Raw genomic sequence first — 18975 nt, 5'->3', positions numbered from 1 at the left:
AAAATTAGCACTCTTTGAACTTTAGAGATGTGCCGAGAAGAGCTTGAAGTCGAATTGGAACTTCATGTGTAGTTCCTATTGATCCACTGTGAATCATTGGTCTAAAATGGCTAATTCTGCTAGTTTTTTGTGTTGTTGCTCTGCATCCTTCAAAACTTGACTCAAATCGAGTCGACTTCAAGCTTTGGTACCGAGTTGTGCACTTTATAGTCACATATAGTACCACAATATAGACAAACTAGAGCGAAAATCAAGTCATCTTTTCCAAAAACATATGCTAAATAATTGAGATAACATAAAAATTTATTGTTGTTACAAAAAGTTCATAACACCTATAGTCATTAAACACAAAAAAAGCCGCGTAGCGTATAAAAAAAAGCCTCAAATAACTGTACACTTTCGCTCTTTTGTCTTTATTGTGTATGTTTAGATTTTTCATTTTTCTTCCTTTCCTTTTTGGTGCTCTGCAAGAAAAACTAACTATAATAAAATATTAAATACGTCGCGTATATCAAATTAACAAACAACGTAGACAATATAAAAGGTTTACAGAAAAACATTGCACACCTCAAAAAAAAAAAAAAGAGAGTAAATAAATTTTTGCGTTCTTTTCATTCATTTCATTCATTGATGTGGGAAACAAAATGATGTCGTGTCATTCACGAAAAACTGTTAAAATTTAAACAAAAAAATTTATATTTTTCTGCACATTGAAGAGCTTTTATGCATTCCCACCATTTATGAATGTTTACTATAAAATTGTCATGATCATAAAAATGATTTATCATCTAATGAAAGCCCCAAAGTCTCTTTTTCTTTTTTTTGGTGTGTAAAAGACTTAACTCACACACAATAAAAAAAGTTTTTTGTCATATTTTACGTCTATTTTCGGTGAAAGATAATTTGCATTTAAATATTTATTTTATTTTAATCATTTTTACTTTCATTCATGGCTCTTCTTTCTCTCCATCTGATTATGCGAATGATTAGTGACGGTTCCTCTTCTTCTTCATTGTTTGTCGTCAAACATATGAGGATATAAAGTTAATTTTTGTGTATAAAAAGACCAAAGACTTTTTTGAATTTTAAATGAGACGACTCAGACAGGGATTGAAAATGTCTGAAGACGTTCACGACAAGTTAAACAAAAAAAAGTTTTTTTTTTTTATTACGTCTATCAAACTTTTAATACAGTCACGTAGGTCAGAATTCTTTATTAAATTGAATGTGAAAATTGCGTAGTAAATTTTTTATAACAATTTGTGTACTTGTAAAGGTATAAAAAGAATATCGTACATCTAAATATTGACGTCTGTCCCAGTTCATAAAATATTCTGTATTCATGACCTACCCGAGCTGTGCAAATGCGTCGAGCAACATGTTTCGACGTCAACAATGTTGCATGTTGCCGTCCAGTCAATTTCGTCTCTTAACGTAAATAAGCCGACTTAGAACTCTCCCCAGCAGCTAAAGAACAACCTTTCATGTCACAATAATACTGCTGCAGCACCTTGCTTTTCGGGCAACCATTTTAAAATTGAATTAATCTCGTGCTCATTCATCATCATAGCTAATGAATTTTTATTCAACATAAATCCCTGATCTCAAGTGCATAATGTCGCTAACATTGTATATATTGAATGGATGTACGAAAAAAATAAAACATGGTAGACAATAACATCAGACAGTATAAAAAAAATTTTTATTTTTATTTTTGCGTCTGACTTTGGAAATACTTATAGACAAAACATGTAAAAATGAAAGGAAAGAAAGTGCCTATTAGCATAAAGTAAAAATTGTGTATTAAAAAAGACTGTGCTGTGTTTGTTGTCGCTGCTTTAAACATATTTGAAAAAAGAAAGAAAAGTCGCCTGTAACTTGAGAAAGAAGTAAAGAAACAGATTAATTTAAAATTCAAATGATTTTTTTTTTGTTGCTTTACAACAAATAAAAACGTGGGAGCTTTAAAAGTGCACATAATCATGTTCTTATGTCAGTCTGGATTTAATCCAATTCAACCATAAGTATCAATTATCAATCATCGACAATATGCGCATATCGTCTGGTATAAATGTTGAAAAAAATACCAATGTTTAATTTAACTTCTTTGCCTTCATTTCATGGTGTTACTATAACACATTTGAAAGCATTAAAGGCCAAAATCACTGCTGCGCGGTACATTACATAATCATTGACTGTTAGCTGCTGCTGCTGTTTTTTTTCGCTATGTTTTGAAATTAAATAAATTTTTGTATTTATTTATATATAATTTTCATTTTTTACTTCTCTCGTCTGCTTTTAAATGTGTGTTTATAGCACCAACTTTAATTCCATATGTGAGATTTTTTTTCTCTCTTTCATGTTCAGCTACACTCTAATGCGAATTGTATATAGTTATGTTTTGGTTTTTTTTTTAACTGCTGCGGTTTACTAAACAATTTTATTTTATTTCTATCTATAAAGTATAAAATAACAAATGTGATTATAATACCTTCATAGCGAAAAAAAGTAACGACAAAACTGCCGCTGTTGCATTGTGTTGTGTCAAATAGATGTAATTATGAAAATACATAAAGCAAAGATAGAAAAAAAAGCTCAGAAGAATGAAATTGTTTTTCAGGTGAAATAAAATTAATGGCATCACACATAAAATGAACTCGTAGTGTACAATGACGAAAAAAAAATGGGTTTGTTAGAGTTGAGTAATTTTAACAATTGTTGAAAGATTTTTTCTTCGCTTAGCGTGGAGCTGATGACTTCAATTTTAGTCTTGTAAAAAGAAATTCTTCAAAGCAGTTCAAAGCCTATTTCGGAAGTTGTTAGAGTTTTGAGATAGCTTGAGCATTTGAACGCATTTTTTACTAGTGATAGGCAAGCTTTAGTTTTTTGTGGCACACCTTGGTGACAAGCCTTGACCGAAATCGCACACGGCATACGGTTTATGACATTTCCAACCAGAGTTGCATAACAGGGACCTGTGACAGGCAAAAACCGTACAAATTCTTGATAATTTGTACGGTTTTTTCTTACAAATCCATACAAATTATCAAGAAATTGTACGGTTTTTGCCTGTTTTGCAACTCTGTTTCCAACAAAATTGGGTACCGGAACACACAAGTTGCCCACCATTGTTTTAAACACAAAGTTCTAAATAAATTATCCAAATTCTCATAGTTATGTTTACAAAAGGAAATACCCAGTACAAAAACCTTCCCTTGAGACCGATAGTAAACATAAAACATCCAAATGAAATATATTGTTTTTATGAAAAACTACATGAACCGTAAAGAACATGAGTAAACACTAATTGCATGGAAGCTTCAATTAACTGCCCATATCTTTAATTTATTCTCACCTCGATGGATTCACAAATCAGACATAAAGATTCTTCCTTACAAGATTTGCATTTACCATTGAACAATGTTGATGCCATCTAGACAAAGTGGAGACATAAACAAAAACACGTTTTTTCATTGAGTTTTAAAATGCATTAAAAATACCTCCAAGTACTTTGATGCTTTAAACATTGGCATGTCAAAAGACAGAAGTAAAAAAGAGAATTGAAGAAAATATGTTTTTCTTACCATTAAATTTCAAAATAGCATGACATCAATTGCTATTATGTAATTCTTTTTTTTTTTAAATAAAATTATGCTCACTTTTAGAGTATTTTGCAAGAATTTTATTTTGTTATTTTATTTTATGCTTGTTAATTTTAATTTTTTTTTTCTACAATAGAAATCATAAGTTTTGTGTTGAGAGAAAGAGGGAATAATATGTAATTTCATATAATAATATCATTATTATTGCTACAATATTTATATATATGAGACGGGCCCCGCAAGCAAAATTGAAAAAATTCCGATTGCAATATATTTCAAATAAAAAAATATTTTTTAATTCAAATATAAAGCTCATTAGCATTAGTATCGCTTATATTATACATGCAAACAAATTTATGCGATTTGGGTGCAATGGAAATAAAAAAAGTTGCATTATTTATTTGTTATTTCTTTCGAATTTTTGCAATTAAGTTTAAAACTGAAAACTGGTATAGAAATTTTTATTAAACTAGACTTTATAGCATACTTTTCGAAATCACTTTCAATCTTTGCTAAATACTAAAATAGTTTAATAGAAACGCATTGGAAGAAGTTAATCAATTTAACCTTAATTCTTGTAGATTTAGCTTATTTGATTGTTCAGCTTTATTAAATAATTAAGTCTAAATCCTTCAGTTTCAAAAACAGTCTCAGCAGGTAGTCGATTCTAGCATTAACTAAGTGATCAACAATGGTTTTGAATGTGGATAGAGTTGAAATCTAACATAAATCTATAATATCTAATTAGACTAGTATTGTCCAAACTATATGTTTTAGAACAAGATCAGAAGTTCTAATCAGAGCTCAAAGTCAACTTGGGTTTTCTATAAAGTCGAGTCGAGTCAATTTCTAACTCTGGTTCTAATTATGTTCTGAAAATTTCATAATTTTCACTGAAAATCCTAAATCTAAGCCTCAAATTCTTAAAATCACAAGCTTTTCTACATCCAAAATGTGCCGAGTCCAGGGTCGTGTCTCGAAAAAGCTTGCAGACTTTTTGGACTTCACTAAGCTAGACAAACTGACTCACCTAATAAATCTCTCCTTCAAATTGATTTTCCTTGGCATTTTGCTAACAAAAAAATAGAAAGAAAAGAACAGAGCATTAAATGTTTTTGCAATCGATGGATTAAAATTATAATTTAGTTTTTTTTTTCTTATGCCTTAAAGGGATTGTCTGATTGATTAGGATGAATTGATTGAGATAAGTTGGTTAGTAGGTTGAAGTAATTATGTCTGTTACTTTTTCGTTTATTCGTTTTTCCTTTCAACATGCAAAAAAGACTGAAGTGAAGAAGAAGAATGCAAAAAAAAAATTGAAGGCAATCATGAATGTACATAAAAAAAAGCAGAGAGATAGTAATTGAAAGAGTAGTGACATTAAGGAAGTTTAATTTTGCATTTTTAATGAATCATATGTATCTGTTGGATATTTACAAAGAATCGATTGTTGCAATGAGTTAATCAAAGATGCGCCTTTGTTCTCATTGTTCCTCGATCGACAAATGGCTTTTGATAGTCTCGCTAAAGTGCACAGAAATGAAAAAATCTTTTTAATATGATCTTAAATTTGCCATTCATATGTGAATGTGCATTTTGTAATTTATGAGAATCAATGCACAGTGTTTTTGCAGCAACAAGCAAAGAATCAGCGATCAAGTTATGTTTTGTGAAATGAACATTTTGTGAAGGGGGACTTAGACAGTATGCTAAATGCTCATTACAAAACTAAGATCACTAGATCTGAATTAAAGTCATTAACATTGAATTAGACTTTCCATTTTTTCGCATACAGATCTCACGCCAAAAAAAGATGTTTTTCAGTTTAGAAACTCGTCTCAATTAAATTGTCAATAAGAAAAAGAAAAAGTCAACAAAACAAGTTTATGTGCTCTTAAGATACTTGGACACTTAGATTCCGTTGAAAATAAAGCAAATAAAAAGTTTGACGCAAACATCATTAAAAAAAATTGATAAACAAATACAGTCCGGTAAATAAAGGCGTACGAAATAATAATAAAAAAATATCTGAAATGATAAACGGCACACTTGCTGTAAAGTTTTCATGTCAGATTACACTGCGAAGCTCAAAGGCTATTAAGAATTGGCAAAAAAAATGTTGTTTTTTATAAGCAGGAAAAAGAAATCTTTTTGAGCACAGCAGTAAATTAATAATAGTGCTTATGTCAAAAGGCAGCTTTGAATAAAAAATTTGCCATGTAGACACTTGTTTGTACATGTATGCATAAAGGAACCAAAGAGTTCACCTTAGAATTAGTGTTAAAGTTCTCGTGTAGCGAAACGTAAGCAAAATGTAAGAAATAATAAAAAAAAAGTATAAAAGATTGAAATAAACTATGAAGGTCAAATCGTAGATTCTCGTTCTCTCTCATGCTTGATATTCATTTTTTTTTATATTTCTGCTTTTGTGGTATTTCAAAAGTTTAATTCACATAATTGCCAGTTAGATTCTTACTTGACGTTTCAACAATGATTATTGAGTTCCTCCTTAAAGCACATTGCAAGTCAATAATTTTATAAAGAATAAGAGACGATTAAATCAAATAAGCAGAACCGTGAAACATGTCTGTTCTCAATAATTGATACATCATCAAAAAATTATGTGAATAATGTAAACCATTTTTTTAAGCTATTTCTTATTCATCTCTTTGCCAGGCATGAGTACATTTTTCCTTTCCCATATGCTCATTTTTCCACACTTTGTGTATTTTGTTTCTTCCTAAAATATTGCCAGGCATAAGAGCTAAAGCAGCACACACAGAACATCACATGAGGAGCAAACACGCGCTCTTGCCTTTTGTGGCGCATCATCACATTTAATTGCTTCTCTATAATCGATTAAAAGTTATGCAGTGTCACGAGGCTAGAGATGTTTATATTTTTGTTTAACAACATATTAGACAATTTTAGTCGTCAGCAATGATGTTGTTACTATTTCATCAATTTTTCTATTTCGGAGTGAATATTTCGCAGTTTGTTGATAGAACGAAGATGTTTGTTTTGCAAATTGTCTGGTTTATATCTGACATGAGTGTGTTTTGGAGCAAATGCATTGAATTTTGGCAATTGAAGTATTTTATAGGTCAATTTGTAGTTTATGAACCTTCTTTGAAAAAAACACGTAAAAAAAGTTTGTAAGGCCACAATGTCATGTCTAATTAAGAGCAATTCGATATTCAAAGTTCTGCATTGAACTGTCAAACAGTGAAATTACTTACAGACTGTAATTAATTCTAAAATTCTGCGCTGTCAAATTTTCATCTTTGATGTTGATTTTTTTACTAGTTTCATTTATTTATTTTCCACTGATTAAATAAGAGAGACTCTGACTGACTGAATATATAGATATATAAAATTTCATTGCCAATGATCACGTTTAATTGCACTCTAAATTAGCAGCGCGAATTTGGCCGAAAGCGAATAAGTAATGAATTTAAAAAAAATAATGTTATGATCACAAAAGTATAAATGACATAATTTACAGTCTATGATGTAAAATTATCGTATTTTCATATTCACGATATTTTGAATTTTTCATTTTTTTTTTCCTCTACCCATGATCTTGACGAATGGTCTTATGTGATGATGACGCAAAGTTGAGACACAAAAATAATAATGTAATTTTAAAGGTGTCGCATGTCTATTGTGTATATGTCTTATGAGATTACTCTAATTATGCCATTTATCAATAATCGAAGTCATATACACAAAAATTTAATATGAAGTAATTGCTTAACAACTCAATTTTCATGAAATCTATTTCTTCATTCTTTTTATTTACAGCTTAAATGAGTGTTACTTCGCTGGTAAAGGAACGGCATTAATGTTGGGTTCAAATGAGCGTCTACAGCGACAGACATTCAGCGATGGTCGTCGACTTAGTCAGATATCGATTGAATTATCTGCGAGTCAAACATCAATCGGTAGCGTTGGCAGTGATATACAGCAGCATTTACAATCAATGTTCTATTTATTGCGGCCTGAGGAAACGCTAAAAATGGTAATATTTATGATTCCACACTCTATGATCATAAAATACAAAACAAAACAGTGAATATAAAAAGAAAATATCAATGTGATATTGAATGATGAAGTAAAAATAAAAAGAGAAAAAATTACGAGGTCACTCTCACTTTATGTTGATCCACCGGATCTATTCATATCTTACTAGCGCATTTTTGCGATGAACAAATGTCGCACGTGTTCGGTTTGTTTATATTTTATTTTTTCGGGAATATATCTGTGATAAAAACTCGAGATATTATGTGTAGTTCAAGGTTGTGCGGCATTCTTAATGATGTCAATGTGCCTCGCCTTTTTAAGCCTGAACTCAGTGAAACTTCAGAAAAGAGCTAACCGGATTTTGTTTAAGATTAGAAATTTTTATAACACCCGACATGTTTAGTTTGGAATTAGGTAATGGATGTAAATATTTAGACTAAATTATCAGATAGTTCCAGGAAAATAGTACTAGAGCCGAACCAAAAGTAAATGCGCATAATGTTTTTTTATGACTTTTCCTGTTTGTTTTTAATCCAAACACACAAGTCCATACTTTAATATCCATCAAAAAATTCTATTTTCTTCTCACTTTTTACACATCAATTGATCTCATGGCAGGGCAAAAATAGATTTTTAATATGCTTGCTTGCAATATACATTTTTCTTCTTAACTTTTACTCTCTTTTCTCTATTAAGCTATATTTTGTGATTTTTTATTTTTGTTCATTCATTCAATACATTCACTATCTATTCAAACTCAATATGTATTTATTTATTAGTATCTAACTAACTATAAATGCGAAGAGAGGAGAAAAATAGACTTTTGCCGATGCCTTTTTATATTGTAATTATTCATGGCGAAACCATAAAAGTCCCGTTTTTGAAAATCGTCGGCGAGTCGTTGTGTCTCTCGGTTTACACACAAAACAATTCTCTCATCTCAATCTGGCATGTTTCCAACATGTGTATAGTTACTACTATTATGCATATGTTCATGTTCTTTTTCCCGACCCGATGAAATGAGGAAAATTTCTTACTAATTCGACTCTTTTAAAAATTTTTCTCTATTTTCCTCTCGTGTGAGACGATCGACCAGATGATCGCACGAGGAACGTAGATAAACAATGGAAACGACCTCGAATATATAACGTTCAATATCATGAGTGTTGAGAAACTTTTACACTAAAATGTAAATCTTTCTTCTTCTTTAACCATCATCGTCATTTCAAAGGCATTGTCACATATGTTATTGGCCCTTGATAATCATTTAGTGATATTGTATATATGATCTTTAATGAATGACATTCTCTCTTCTCTTTTTTTTATTCCTTATTGAATATATTTCCTAATATAGGCTGTAAAGTTGGAATCATTGCGCGCTGGTCGCACCCGTTATTTAGTGGTAGTTTCACGTCCTGCCTCGAAAAAAGCACAAATAACATCACCAACAAATACAATTGTCGGAAATAATGATCGTAGTAAGTGTGCGAGTCCTACGATTAACAATAGTAATAGTAATAATCAACTGCCGTCATTGATGAGTGATGTAGTTATATCACATACAGATGCAAATGAGAATGAGAATGATGATAATAATAGATGCAGTAGCAGCAGTATTTTAACAACTAGTTATCAAAATCAATCGAATACAAACAGCAGTGTTTCATCGCAAACTAGTGCTAATATGACAAATGCAAATGCAAATGCAGAAACATCATGTGATATTGATCCTCAAAAAAATTCTAACAGTAATAATAATTATAATAATAATTTTACACAATGCTCCAATATACAAGATGATATACAACAATGTGATAATGAATCGACAATTGGTAGCAGTTGTAGTAGTAAAAGCTCATCAAATGAAATAGAAGAATCATGTTTGTTGGGCATTGACTGTAATGAGAAGACGACAGTTGGATTAGTGCTTAAAGTTCTTGCAGATACCGCTATAAGACTTGATGGTGATGGGTGAGTCAACATTTACATTTTCTTTCTACCTGTATTTCTGCAATTATAATTGTGCCAATTCACATCATCATAGAGTAGTGCATTGAAATGGCATTTTTGAATCGTTAAACTGAAACGCATTCTCTGTTTACAGTTTAGTTATTTTATTAAATTAGAATATTCTAAATATACATAGTTGTAGCTTATTTTAATGTGAAATGAGCCCGATGAACTCTACACAGTGTCATCAATTTGGGGTATTGATCCCACTTTGTTCTTTAGAATTGTATTCGTGATTTTCTGTTTCTTTAGTTCCTCATATACTTCTATAGCTAGTTAGTTCCTTAAGAATAGTTTCAAATTTCCAATTAAAGTTCTGCTGTCGGAATACATTACAAAAAAAAATTGTATTTCTTGTACTAATAAGCCTTAACAACATCCAATAACAGCTTCTAAATATGAAAATCATTCTCCGTGAAATTGGTTCATTCCAATAAACAGACAGACTGACGAGTAATATAACAAAGCACTTCTTCCTACTTATGGGAAAATACGTATTTAAACAACGAGATATTCCTGATTCACAATCATCTTTTTTTTTGCATAATAGGAAAAACTAGAACTTCTTTTATATCATTGATGATGATGTAATACGGAACAATTTCTTTATTATATTACAATTGTGACCTAATTAATACAATCTCTTTCATATAATATTTTTTTCCCTCTATTTAATCATGTGAATACAGCGGCTTCAGTGTAAGTGTTTGCGGTCGTCAGCACATCTTTAAGCCAGTTTCTGTTCAGGCCATGTGGTAAGTAAACCAATTAAATTTGTTATTATTCTTGTTGCTTAATAGTCTAAAGGTGAACTATATGGATATTGAGAATACATTAATAATAATGAGATCTCAGTTGATGGATTTTTAATTGACTACAAAAAAAATAAAACAGGAAGGCAGCAACTACATGGTAATATATTGCCTTAGCTTTTTTGCATATACTATATACAAATTGGATAATTAAATTATAGCATTTAATCAAGCGCTATATGAAAAAAAAATTAAATTGAAAAAATACGAGCTGTGACTATCCATTTGCACTGCTGCAATTTTTTGTTTTCTTTCGCTTATTTTCTTAATCGATTGATTGTGTCGATGAGTAATAAAAGCACGAATTTGGAATTGGGCACCATAAAAAAAGTGAAAACTGACCGTACAAAATTCACAAGAGAACAGTAAAGATGAAAGAATTAATTACTTTTTTTTCACTCCTCCCCAATATGATTTCAATCATGTAATAATCACCGGACGATGCCGTATAAAATAGACGATGTAATAATGCATTAGCAAATTGCATAATATTTATCGATACTTACGAAAACTTATAAGAAGAAGAAAATTACGATTGGGAATAGAAAATAAGCTATAATCGGAAAATAGCAAATGATTATGCATGTGTCTCTCTATCGATATTGTGTGACAGCAAATGAACGATTGCTAATTTAAATAGAAAGTTTTGTCTTCATTTGATAGGCACTTAATAATCATCAATAATTTTACAACATTTAACGTGTTTTTTATTTAATGAAGCGTTTTGGAAATTTTTTTGAAGATGTCTCAATTTTGAAATTTTGATTGATTGAAGTTTATTATTGTCTCTTTTTTTTCTTGAGTTTCTAAATTGGGAAGTAACGTTAATTGCTGTTGCTGCTCAGGTGTATAAAGTTGCTGTTACTATGAGCTCATATGATCTAATTTCCCATACAAAGATTAATCCTCTTAGAACATTCCAAGTACACAAAGGCTGTGAATAATTATTGACATTAAAATGATTGTTCAGTAATGAACCTCACAGTCGGTGGTTCTCATTATTGTTCTGCAAAAGATCTATTTAAAGTTGAACTATTTCTCACAAGTGTTTTGACTCGAATCATCTTTATTATGCAACTTCTGTTTGATTGTTTTATTTTCCTGTATGAGCAATTGAAATTTGTAATAAAAATTTAATGTCACTGGAGATTGAAGTGGTTCAAATAACATCTGAAGGACTTTTAGAACTCAAATAATGTCTTGGTTATAAAATTTGGCAACAGATGCACTTAAATTGAAAATGTCAATATCCAAAAATACACTAAATGCTTTCGTAAACTAGCTGATTTCGTTAGCTTAGTACTTTTTGTTACGAATATGTGTTATTTATGGAGTAATTCGTGTAAATTGTGAGCTTTTCTTTCGACTGCCATGAACTATAAAAGATAATTCGCCTAAAAAAAGCAGACACATTAAAGCGATTTGCATTTTTACAATGGCAGCTTAACTTTTGCCCGTTGAAGTTAATTCAGCAATGGATATGACATTTTATGCATAATAGTTGCATTAAAATATTCATCAGAAACTATGAACAGTTCTCTTTAAGATTAATTTCAAGAAATAATCGACAGCTCATGTTTTTTTAGAAGTGCTTAATGCGAGCGAGTTTTATTGAAATATTTCAAACAACGATGACCTTGATTTGTGCAAAAAATATATTGAGAAATGGCATGTATGATGGTCTGGCCTTATGCCTTTCTATTGATTGCCAGAAAAGTAAACGATTCTCACATTCCATACACTTTTTTTAGCTCTTCTGTTCCACATGTTGATGTGTTCGCTTCATTAAACACATTATATTTTTCTTGCTTGATGTTTCCTCATGAAATTAGATACCGGAGGTTGTAAATATGAAAAAGAAGATAGAATATGTAGGACAAATTGTCAAACAACGCTTCTGCCAATCACAGAAAATTGAAAAAGTACGAAAGGCTTGTCGATGATAATTTTTTCATGGTATAAAATTTCTTTCTGCTATTAAACAATTCATATTCTCGAGACAATTGAGCTACTGTTGCTATTCGTGGTTGAATGATCCCACTAAGAAATATTTTTTATATTCCATTTCAAATTAATATTTTTTTTTCTCGTCTCGTTTATATATTTTTTTCATTTTATTTCATCTCTCACTGCGTGAATCAACAAGTTAAAAGACCCGCAAAGCAAAAAAAATCCATTTAGAGATTTTTCGAGTTCCAATGTTGACTTATTATGGCAACGACGAGTTTTATATATACTTATATATATATTTTTTTTTTGAATCTATTTGCCACTGGATTGCAAATATAAAGGCTTTCAATGCAGTCACGGTTGGCAAATGCAAGAAAATCATGGACGTGAGATTTAATTTATATTTTTTATTATTATTTCTGTACGTCGACGACAGGATCATGTCATTTGAAATTACTGATGTGTATCAGGATGTTTCAATTTAATTCACTTCCGATTTTTTAAACATCTCGGAGAAGACATTGAATATTAAAATCCACCTGAACAAAGTCTGCAATATGAGCCAATGGATAAAAATATCACGACGACAAAATTTACAGTTGGTACTGCATTTGCATTCGTGAGAAGAATATTAAATCAACATTAAATTTGCTCAAAATATTAATAAATAAATATAAATATGGGCAAGTCTGTAGGAGATAGAGTTGTTGTACTGTTACGGTATGCTTGACTGCTCTTTACTGATTTGGATTAAGGATGAGTGGTTCAGGTTTATAGTTGGGAATTGAGGTTCGATTGATGACCAATTTTGATTAAAATTTTGAGATTAATCGCGTCTTTGTGACCAATAGGTTCACTACTGACAAGAATCCACAAAACAAATCTATTTCCAACATTTAATCAATACCATCTGTAACACCTTTTGCATAAACGTGGTGCTATTGAGCACGAATTAACGCTTTAAAAGATTTAACTTTAAGATCCATACAAAATGTTCCTCAGTTTCTGTTATAATTATTAGCCTGCAACCTAAGTGGCATAACATTCCAGAGCAAAGCATAATTTACTCTCAAATCGACAGCAAATTAAGATTAATCTCTGAAAATTTCACAATTTTGGACTTCCAATTCCCTTCACTCGTGAATGGAAAATGAAGAAGAAAAGAATGTTAATACCTTTCGCGCAGATTTACCCAAAAATAAACTTGTGCATAAGGAGGTTAATGGAAAGATCTGATAAAACAGAATTTTATACTTAATGGCAATAAATAAACTTTCGCAAGTAAGCAACAACAAAAAAAATTGAAAATTATTGAAAGGAAAATAAATTATTTAATAAGAAGGGAAGGTTCTTATCAGTGATGACTGACTGTTACATTCGTAACACACATACGTGTATACACACAATAAAATTTAAAAAAAAAACTATAAAGCAGTAGATACCTACATGGCACGGTTGATTACAAATATGGTAAAGCAACTGTTGACGACAAAGCAACTTGCACACAACATTACTAATGTCTCGAAATATTATTTTTTTGCTTGCTTATTTTACAGCCCGCGCTCTACTAGTAAATGCTTGTTCTTCAATCAAACAAGTCGCAAACGATAGACTTTTTTAAAAAGATTCTTTTTTAATTTACTCCTAGTGAAATAGTTTAGAGAATTAGAAAAGAGTCCAAAGAAAAAAACCAGAAAAAATTCTATACCGCGAAGTTGTTGAACATTTTCTAAAGAATATCCAAAAGAATATTTTTGTGAAGTAACCAAAGCAGTTATCAAAGAGACATAGCAAAATCTCAATTTTAAATGTGTTTTTTGTTTAAAATTTTCGAGACATTTTGCATTAATTTGACTTATATTCCACGATAATTAAAGCAACAAGAAATATAAGATATTACGAATGTGTCGTGAAAGTAACAGTTAGCAATTGGGAAAAAGTCAATTGCTATTTTGTTCAAACATTTAATGAAATTAAATAATCATAAAGTTTAAAAAAAAAAGAGAAAAGTGTGAAAATTAAATCGAACAATCGAATTAATATGAAATAAACGTAGTAGAAAACTTGCTTATAACTTTATAATCTACCTCCTATTCCAATACTTATAGTGTGTGTAGGTGTTTATGAAGAGAAGTGAACAACAAAATATATTTTTTGTGTAATAATGTGAACAGACATTTTTTGAATAGCGAATAACGTTTTTTCCTTCATATATTTATTTATTAAAAAACTCATTTATTTTCTTATCCATATATCGACATTACGAAAAAATATAAAAAATCATATCCAGTTTTAGTAACTGATAAATGAAGCTGAAGATAATTTGTGAAAATCTATCAACGAACGAGTTCAGCATCAGTGTAGTGACTATAATAAAAGATTGTAATAAAATTACATCAACAGTGTCTAAAAAAACTAGAAAAAAAAATACAATATTATTCACATAACATTCAGTAGCCAGTGATTGAATATTGCAGAAAATTACTATGGGCATGTTGATTGAGTGAGTTGATCATGCACTTAAATTAACTTCCACGCGATAAATTTTTCGCAATTCTTTTTTTTACTCTTAAATCTTTTTTTATTAAGTCTTAAAGTATTGAGAACTAGGCAAGAGACCTTGCGCGTAAGAAGCTTCTCAGAAATATAATGACTGTAGTTTTGTGCTATTTGAGATATGCCTTGGGCCATACCGGTGTCCTTTACAAATGATTCATTTCATAATCGTCATTCCTAGAGTATTTTTGAATGGAATTGTGAATTTATAAACAGCCTGGCATAGCAGACGGCAGTAGTGGAAGAGAAATTCGAAGATTTTGAAGATGATTCATATTGTTGTGTACTGAGCAATTGCTGTGAGGCATTTTGGTGACTTTCAATGAGATAAATATAAAATCTAGTTAAATTTCTTCAATTCATACAATAATCACTAACTGCACATATGCTTAATATACTCAAAGTAAATACCACAAGTGTCTGCCAATATTTTGGCAGACAAAGTTTGTCTCAGTCTGTTTCAGACAGTAAATTTTGCGCAGAGAATCAAAACTGAGCCGAAAAAAATGTTTGTTAGTCAAAGATCAATAGCACATACAGTAAAGCCGCCAGCAGTGAGCAATAAATTTTCATTTCTGTTAACACAAAAATGAGGATGTTTCATTTCGGTTGACAAAGCTCTTTTTGTTGTTCGGACAAATTGCTACAAGCTGTTGATCAGTCTTAAAAGAAAAGTTTGTACAGGCAATGCCTGTAATATTACCGTATCGGCCAACTCATAATTACACAAATCGATTTATAGGTATTATTATAAAGAGCACAGAAGTCGATGACTTTTGATCATCAATTATGTTTTTCTATTGACTATAATTCTGTCGATGGTGTAATTTGTAATATACCTTGCCATACTATTATATACAATCGTCCCAAAGATGAAGAGAGCGAAAAATGCTGCTTAGTTGCTCCGATTTGTGCAAAGATTTATTGATACCCAGTAGCAAAATAGTCAATCGTACGAATACACACAGGAAATGATTGTTGATTCTCTCGCACGATATCGTAAACTATTTTTTCGCTAAACGAGAGATTGATTGAATAATTTGGACGTGATTTATAGATTTTAAAATATTTCATTTTATAGCTGCTAATTCCACATGTCGAACAGAAAGAGAGAAAAAATTAATTTTATGCAATTTTTCTTATAAGTGTTATTAGACATTAATATTAGTAAAAAAAAATCTCCAAAAGGCAGGAGAACTGAACTGAGAAAAAAATATCATATTTGCCCATAAATTTCGATACTTGTTTGAAGGATAACCACCAAATAGAGCAGCGCAAACACAGTGAATAAAAATTGTATCTTTTTGTGTACGAAAAGGTTTTCAAACAAGCTTATGACGTCATGCCATTCATACATCCATTTATTTACATTTTTTTTTGTTCTGCTTACTTTTCATCATAATATTTCAGTTGTGTACTTTAAGTTTATACTCATTATTAAAAATTGATTGGAAATGAATGATAGAAACGCATTTTTGGAAGCTGCTGGTTTGGAATTGATGTTAATTTGTTAGAATTCTGTTTTTGTTGATCAAATTAATTGACTGTGACATTGATATGTTTATCTAGTGTTGTTAACAGCTGAATATTGTCAGCAAGGGGTATCTCTGTCAGCGGTTGATAATTTTATGACAACAGGGAACCGCATTAATTTTGTCATTCTCAATTCAGCTCGAATGTGACTCTTGGTGATGAATTCTTTTAATTAATTTCGAGCAAGACTTGTTGCTGCTTCTTGGTATGTGCATTAATATGACCTGGGATATCTTTTGGGGATCATCATCAAGCATTTAATGGGGTATTGGAGCTGGTAAAGGTCATAATGGGAAGTTTCATTGATTTCCTTGCTTAAAACAGTTTAGATATTATGAGATTCAAATTCGTACCCAAATCGGATCGTCACCGAAACCATTAGTCAATCAAACTAGCTGCATGCCAGTACTTGAAGTCGACTCGAATTTTATATGGAAGCTAATCGACTCAAGTCGATTTCGGGCTCTGATTCGTACATGACCAATATTAATAAGCTATATATAGCCTTATATCCATATTGACCTTTGATGATCCACTATGAATCGTAGGCCACAATGTCATGTTGTTAGGACAAAATGCACCCAATTGAATTAATCAAATTAAAGAATCAGCTATAAAAAATATTGAATGAAAAAACTGATCGAACTGATGTCTTATTTTGTATTTCATTAATATAAATATTGGCCCATATTGTTTAACTCTTACGTATAAGCCTCGTACACACTTCGACAAATAAAGGCATTCTCTTTCTCTCACAAAAATTCCTAATTGACAGTCTAGTTATGATGATGAGCATTTTGTATTGTTAAAGAAACAAAAATTTCCATAAATAACATCCTGATCGAAAGCTTAAGACGATTCAAAAAGACTTCCTTATCGGTTCTTCTGTGGCTATGAATGTAATGCGATCCAAAGAAAGAACCCGGAAAAGTGATGAAAATATTTCTGTGTGTACATTTGTCGAACTTATTATTTTCTACTTTATGACTCTTTATTTTTTTTTTTGTTTTTAATGTTTTCATTCCGCTAAAAGAACGACAATAATAATTTTTTTGTCGCATTTTTTTCATGTCATGTTTTCAACTGTTTCCAACAATAATAATAATGTCAATGAGAATTAATATTTGTCTGGTAGAGGAAGTTGCAATGACAATAATCTACCAACCGATAAATTTCATTGAGCACTTTTCCAGAGCTTTGCAGATAATGGAAACAAATGTTAATTGAATTTTATCGATTTGGTGTGGAAAATTGAATAACTTTTTGTTGTTGTTATTGGTTTTTGAGGGGGCAATTCTAGGTTGAGTAATTTGTGGTTGCTGTAAGAAATGCGAGGAATTATTCATTAAGTTCATACAATGTTGATTGTAGTTGTTGCGATGTCTACAAGTGTTTCATAATTTAGACAGTATTGACTGATGATCTGCCTCGGTACAGATGTAAAATAATCTAAGTAATCATTGAAAAATGAACCAAAATTCATTTCATTCAATAAAGAAAAGACGTATTTTTTTCAGCACACCTTAGCTTAGTCTTGATAGTCCCCGACCAAAACAGAATAGAGCATAAGGTTTATTGTATTTCCAAAATATGTTAACGGCACACTTGTTATCCACCACTGATTCAGAACTATAAATAGACAAATCTGTCAAATTTACGAATCCAAATATTGTGACATAGCGGTCATTAACATGATCATCCATGTATCCGCTAGAAGTCAAAGAACATAGGTTCAAATCCTATACCATATAAATTATATATATGCGCTCCGCATTTCATTGTATGACTCTTTTTTGCCTAACTTCATCTCACAAGAATGTTAAGCTCACATTTCTTTCTGTACATAAACTGACTTCCAAATCCATTTTTGGTCATCAAATCCAGAAAATCATATTCCATCCAATAAATTGTATAAGAATGACTATATTGGCATAAGATACACTCAACTACTGTACAAAATTTCCTAAATTGTACATTTTCAATGAATTTATCAAAACAGACAGCAAACATTGCAGGATTTTTATTGACCGTTTCAAGGAAATGACTAAAATCGCACATGTTTAACGACTCTTGTTTCAAAAAGCCGAAATTGTACATTTCTTTTACGACTATAGCTTTTGTTTTGAGTTATACACGCCCACATGGATGGCTTTACGATTCACCCGCAATTAAAAATTTATGCAAATCCATAGAACCTTTAGACTACAACCCAAAAATAACTTTTATTTTATTGATTTCTAACTCACATTATTTTTTTTTCATTATCATAATCACAGGTCTGCGCTTCAAACGCTTTACAAGATCTCATCAAAAGCACACGAGCACAATTTTTTCTCTGGTGGTCAATCACACGATTGGGTACAGTATTATGAGAATCGAATAGAATCAGAACGATCGTGTCTAAATGAGTGGCACGCAATGGATTCTATTGAGAGTCGACGACCACCGTCACCAGATACAATAAGAAATAAGTAAGTATAAAAAAAGTT

General features: G+C 30.8%; 1 protein-coding gene across 3 annotated transcripts in view; it reads left to right on the top strand.

The window, feature by feature from the left end:
- Positions 1-18975, top strand: part of ssh (Protein phosphatase Slingshot) — a 36001-nt gene that overhangs the window by 12074 nt on the left and 4952 nt on the right. For all 3 annotated transcript variants that reach the window (XR_011544825.1, XM_070646264.1, XM_070646263.1), the window contains exons 3-6: positions 7407-7623; positions 8980-9596; positions 10325-10390; positions 18763-18957. Coding sequence is in view for 2 of the 3 variants with exons in the window: in XM_070646264.1 (XP_070502365.1) it covers positions 7407-7623; positions 8980-9596; positions 10325-10390; positions 18763-18957 (1095 nt within the window). In the remaining variant the exon portion in view is untranslated. The remainder of the gene's footprint in view (positions 1-7406; positions 7624-8979; positions 9597-10324; positions 10391-18762; positions 18958-18975) is intronic.

The sequence above is a fragment of the Chironomus tepperi genome, unplaced genomic scaffold, assembly GCF_022539635.2.
Source record: "Chironomus tepperi strain 1889 unplaced genomic scaffold, CSIRO-AGI_Ctep_v1 contig_359, whole genome shotgun sequence".
Taxonomy (NCBI): Eukaryota; Metazoa; Arthropoda; class Insecta; order Diptera; family Chironomidae; genus Chironomus; species Chironomus tepperi.
This window is presented reverse-complemented; position numbering and strand designations above follow the sequence as displayed.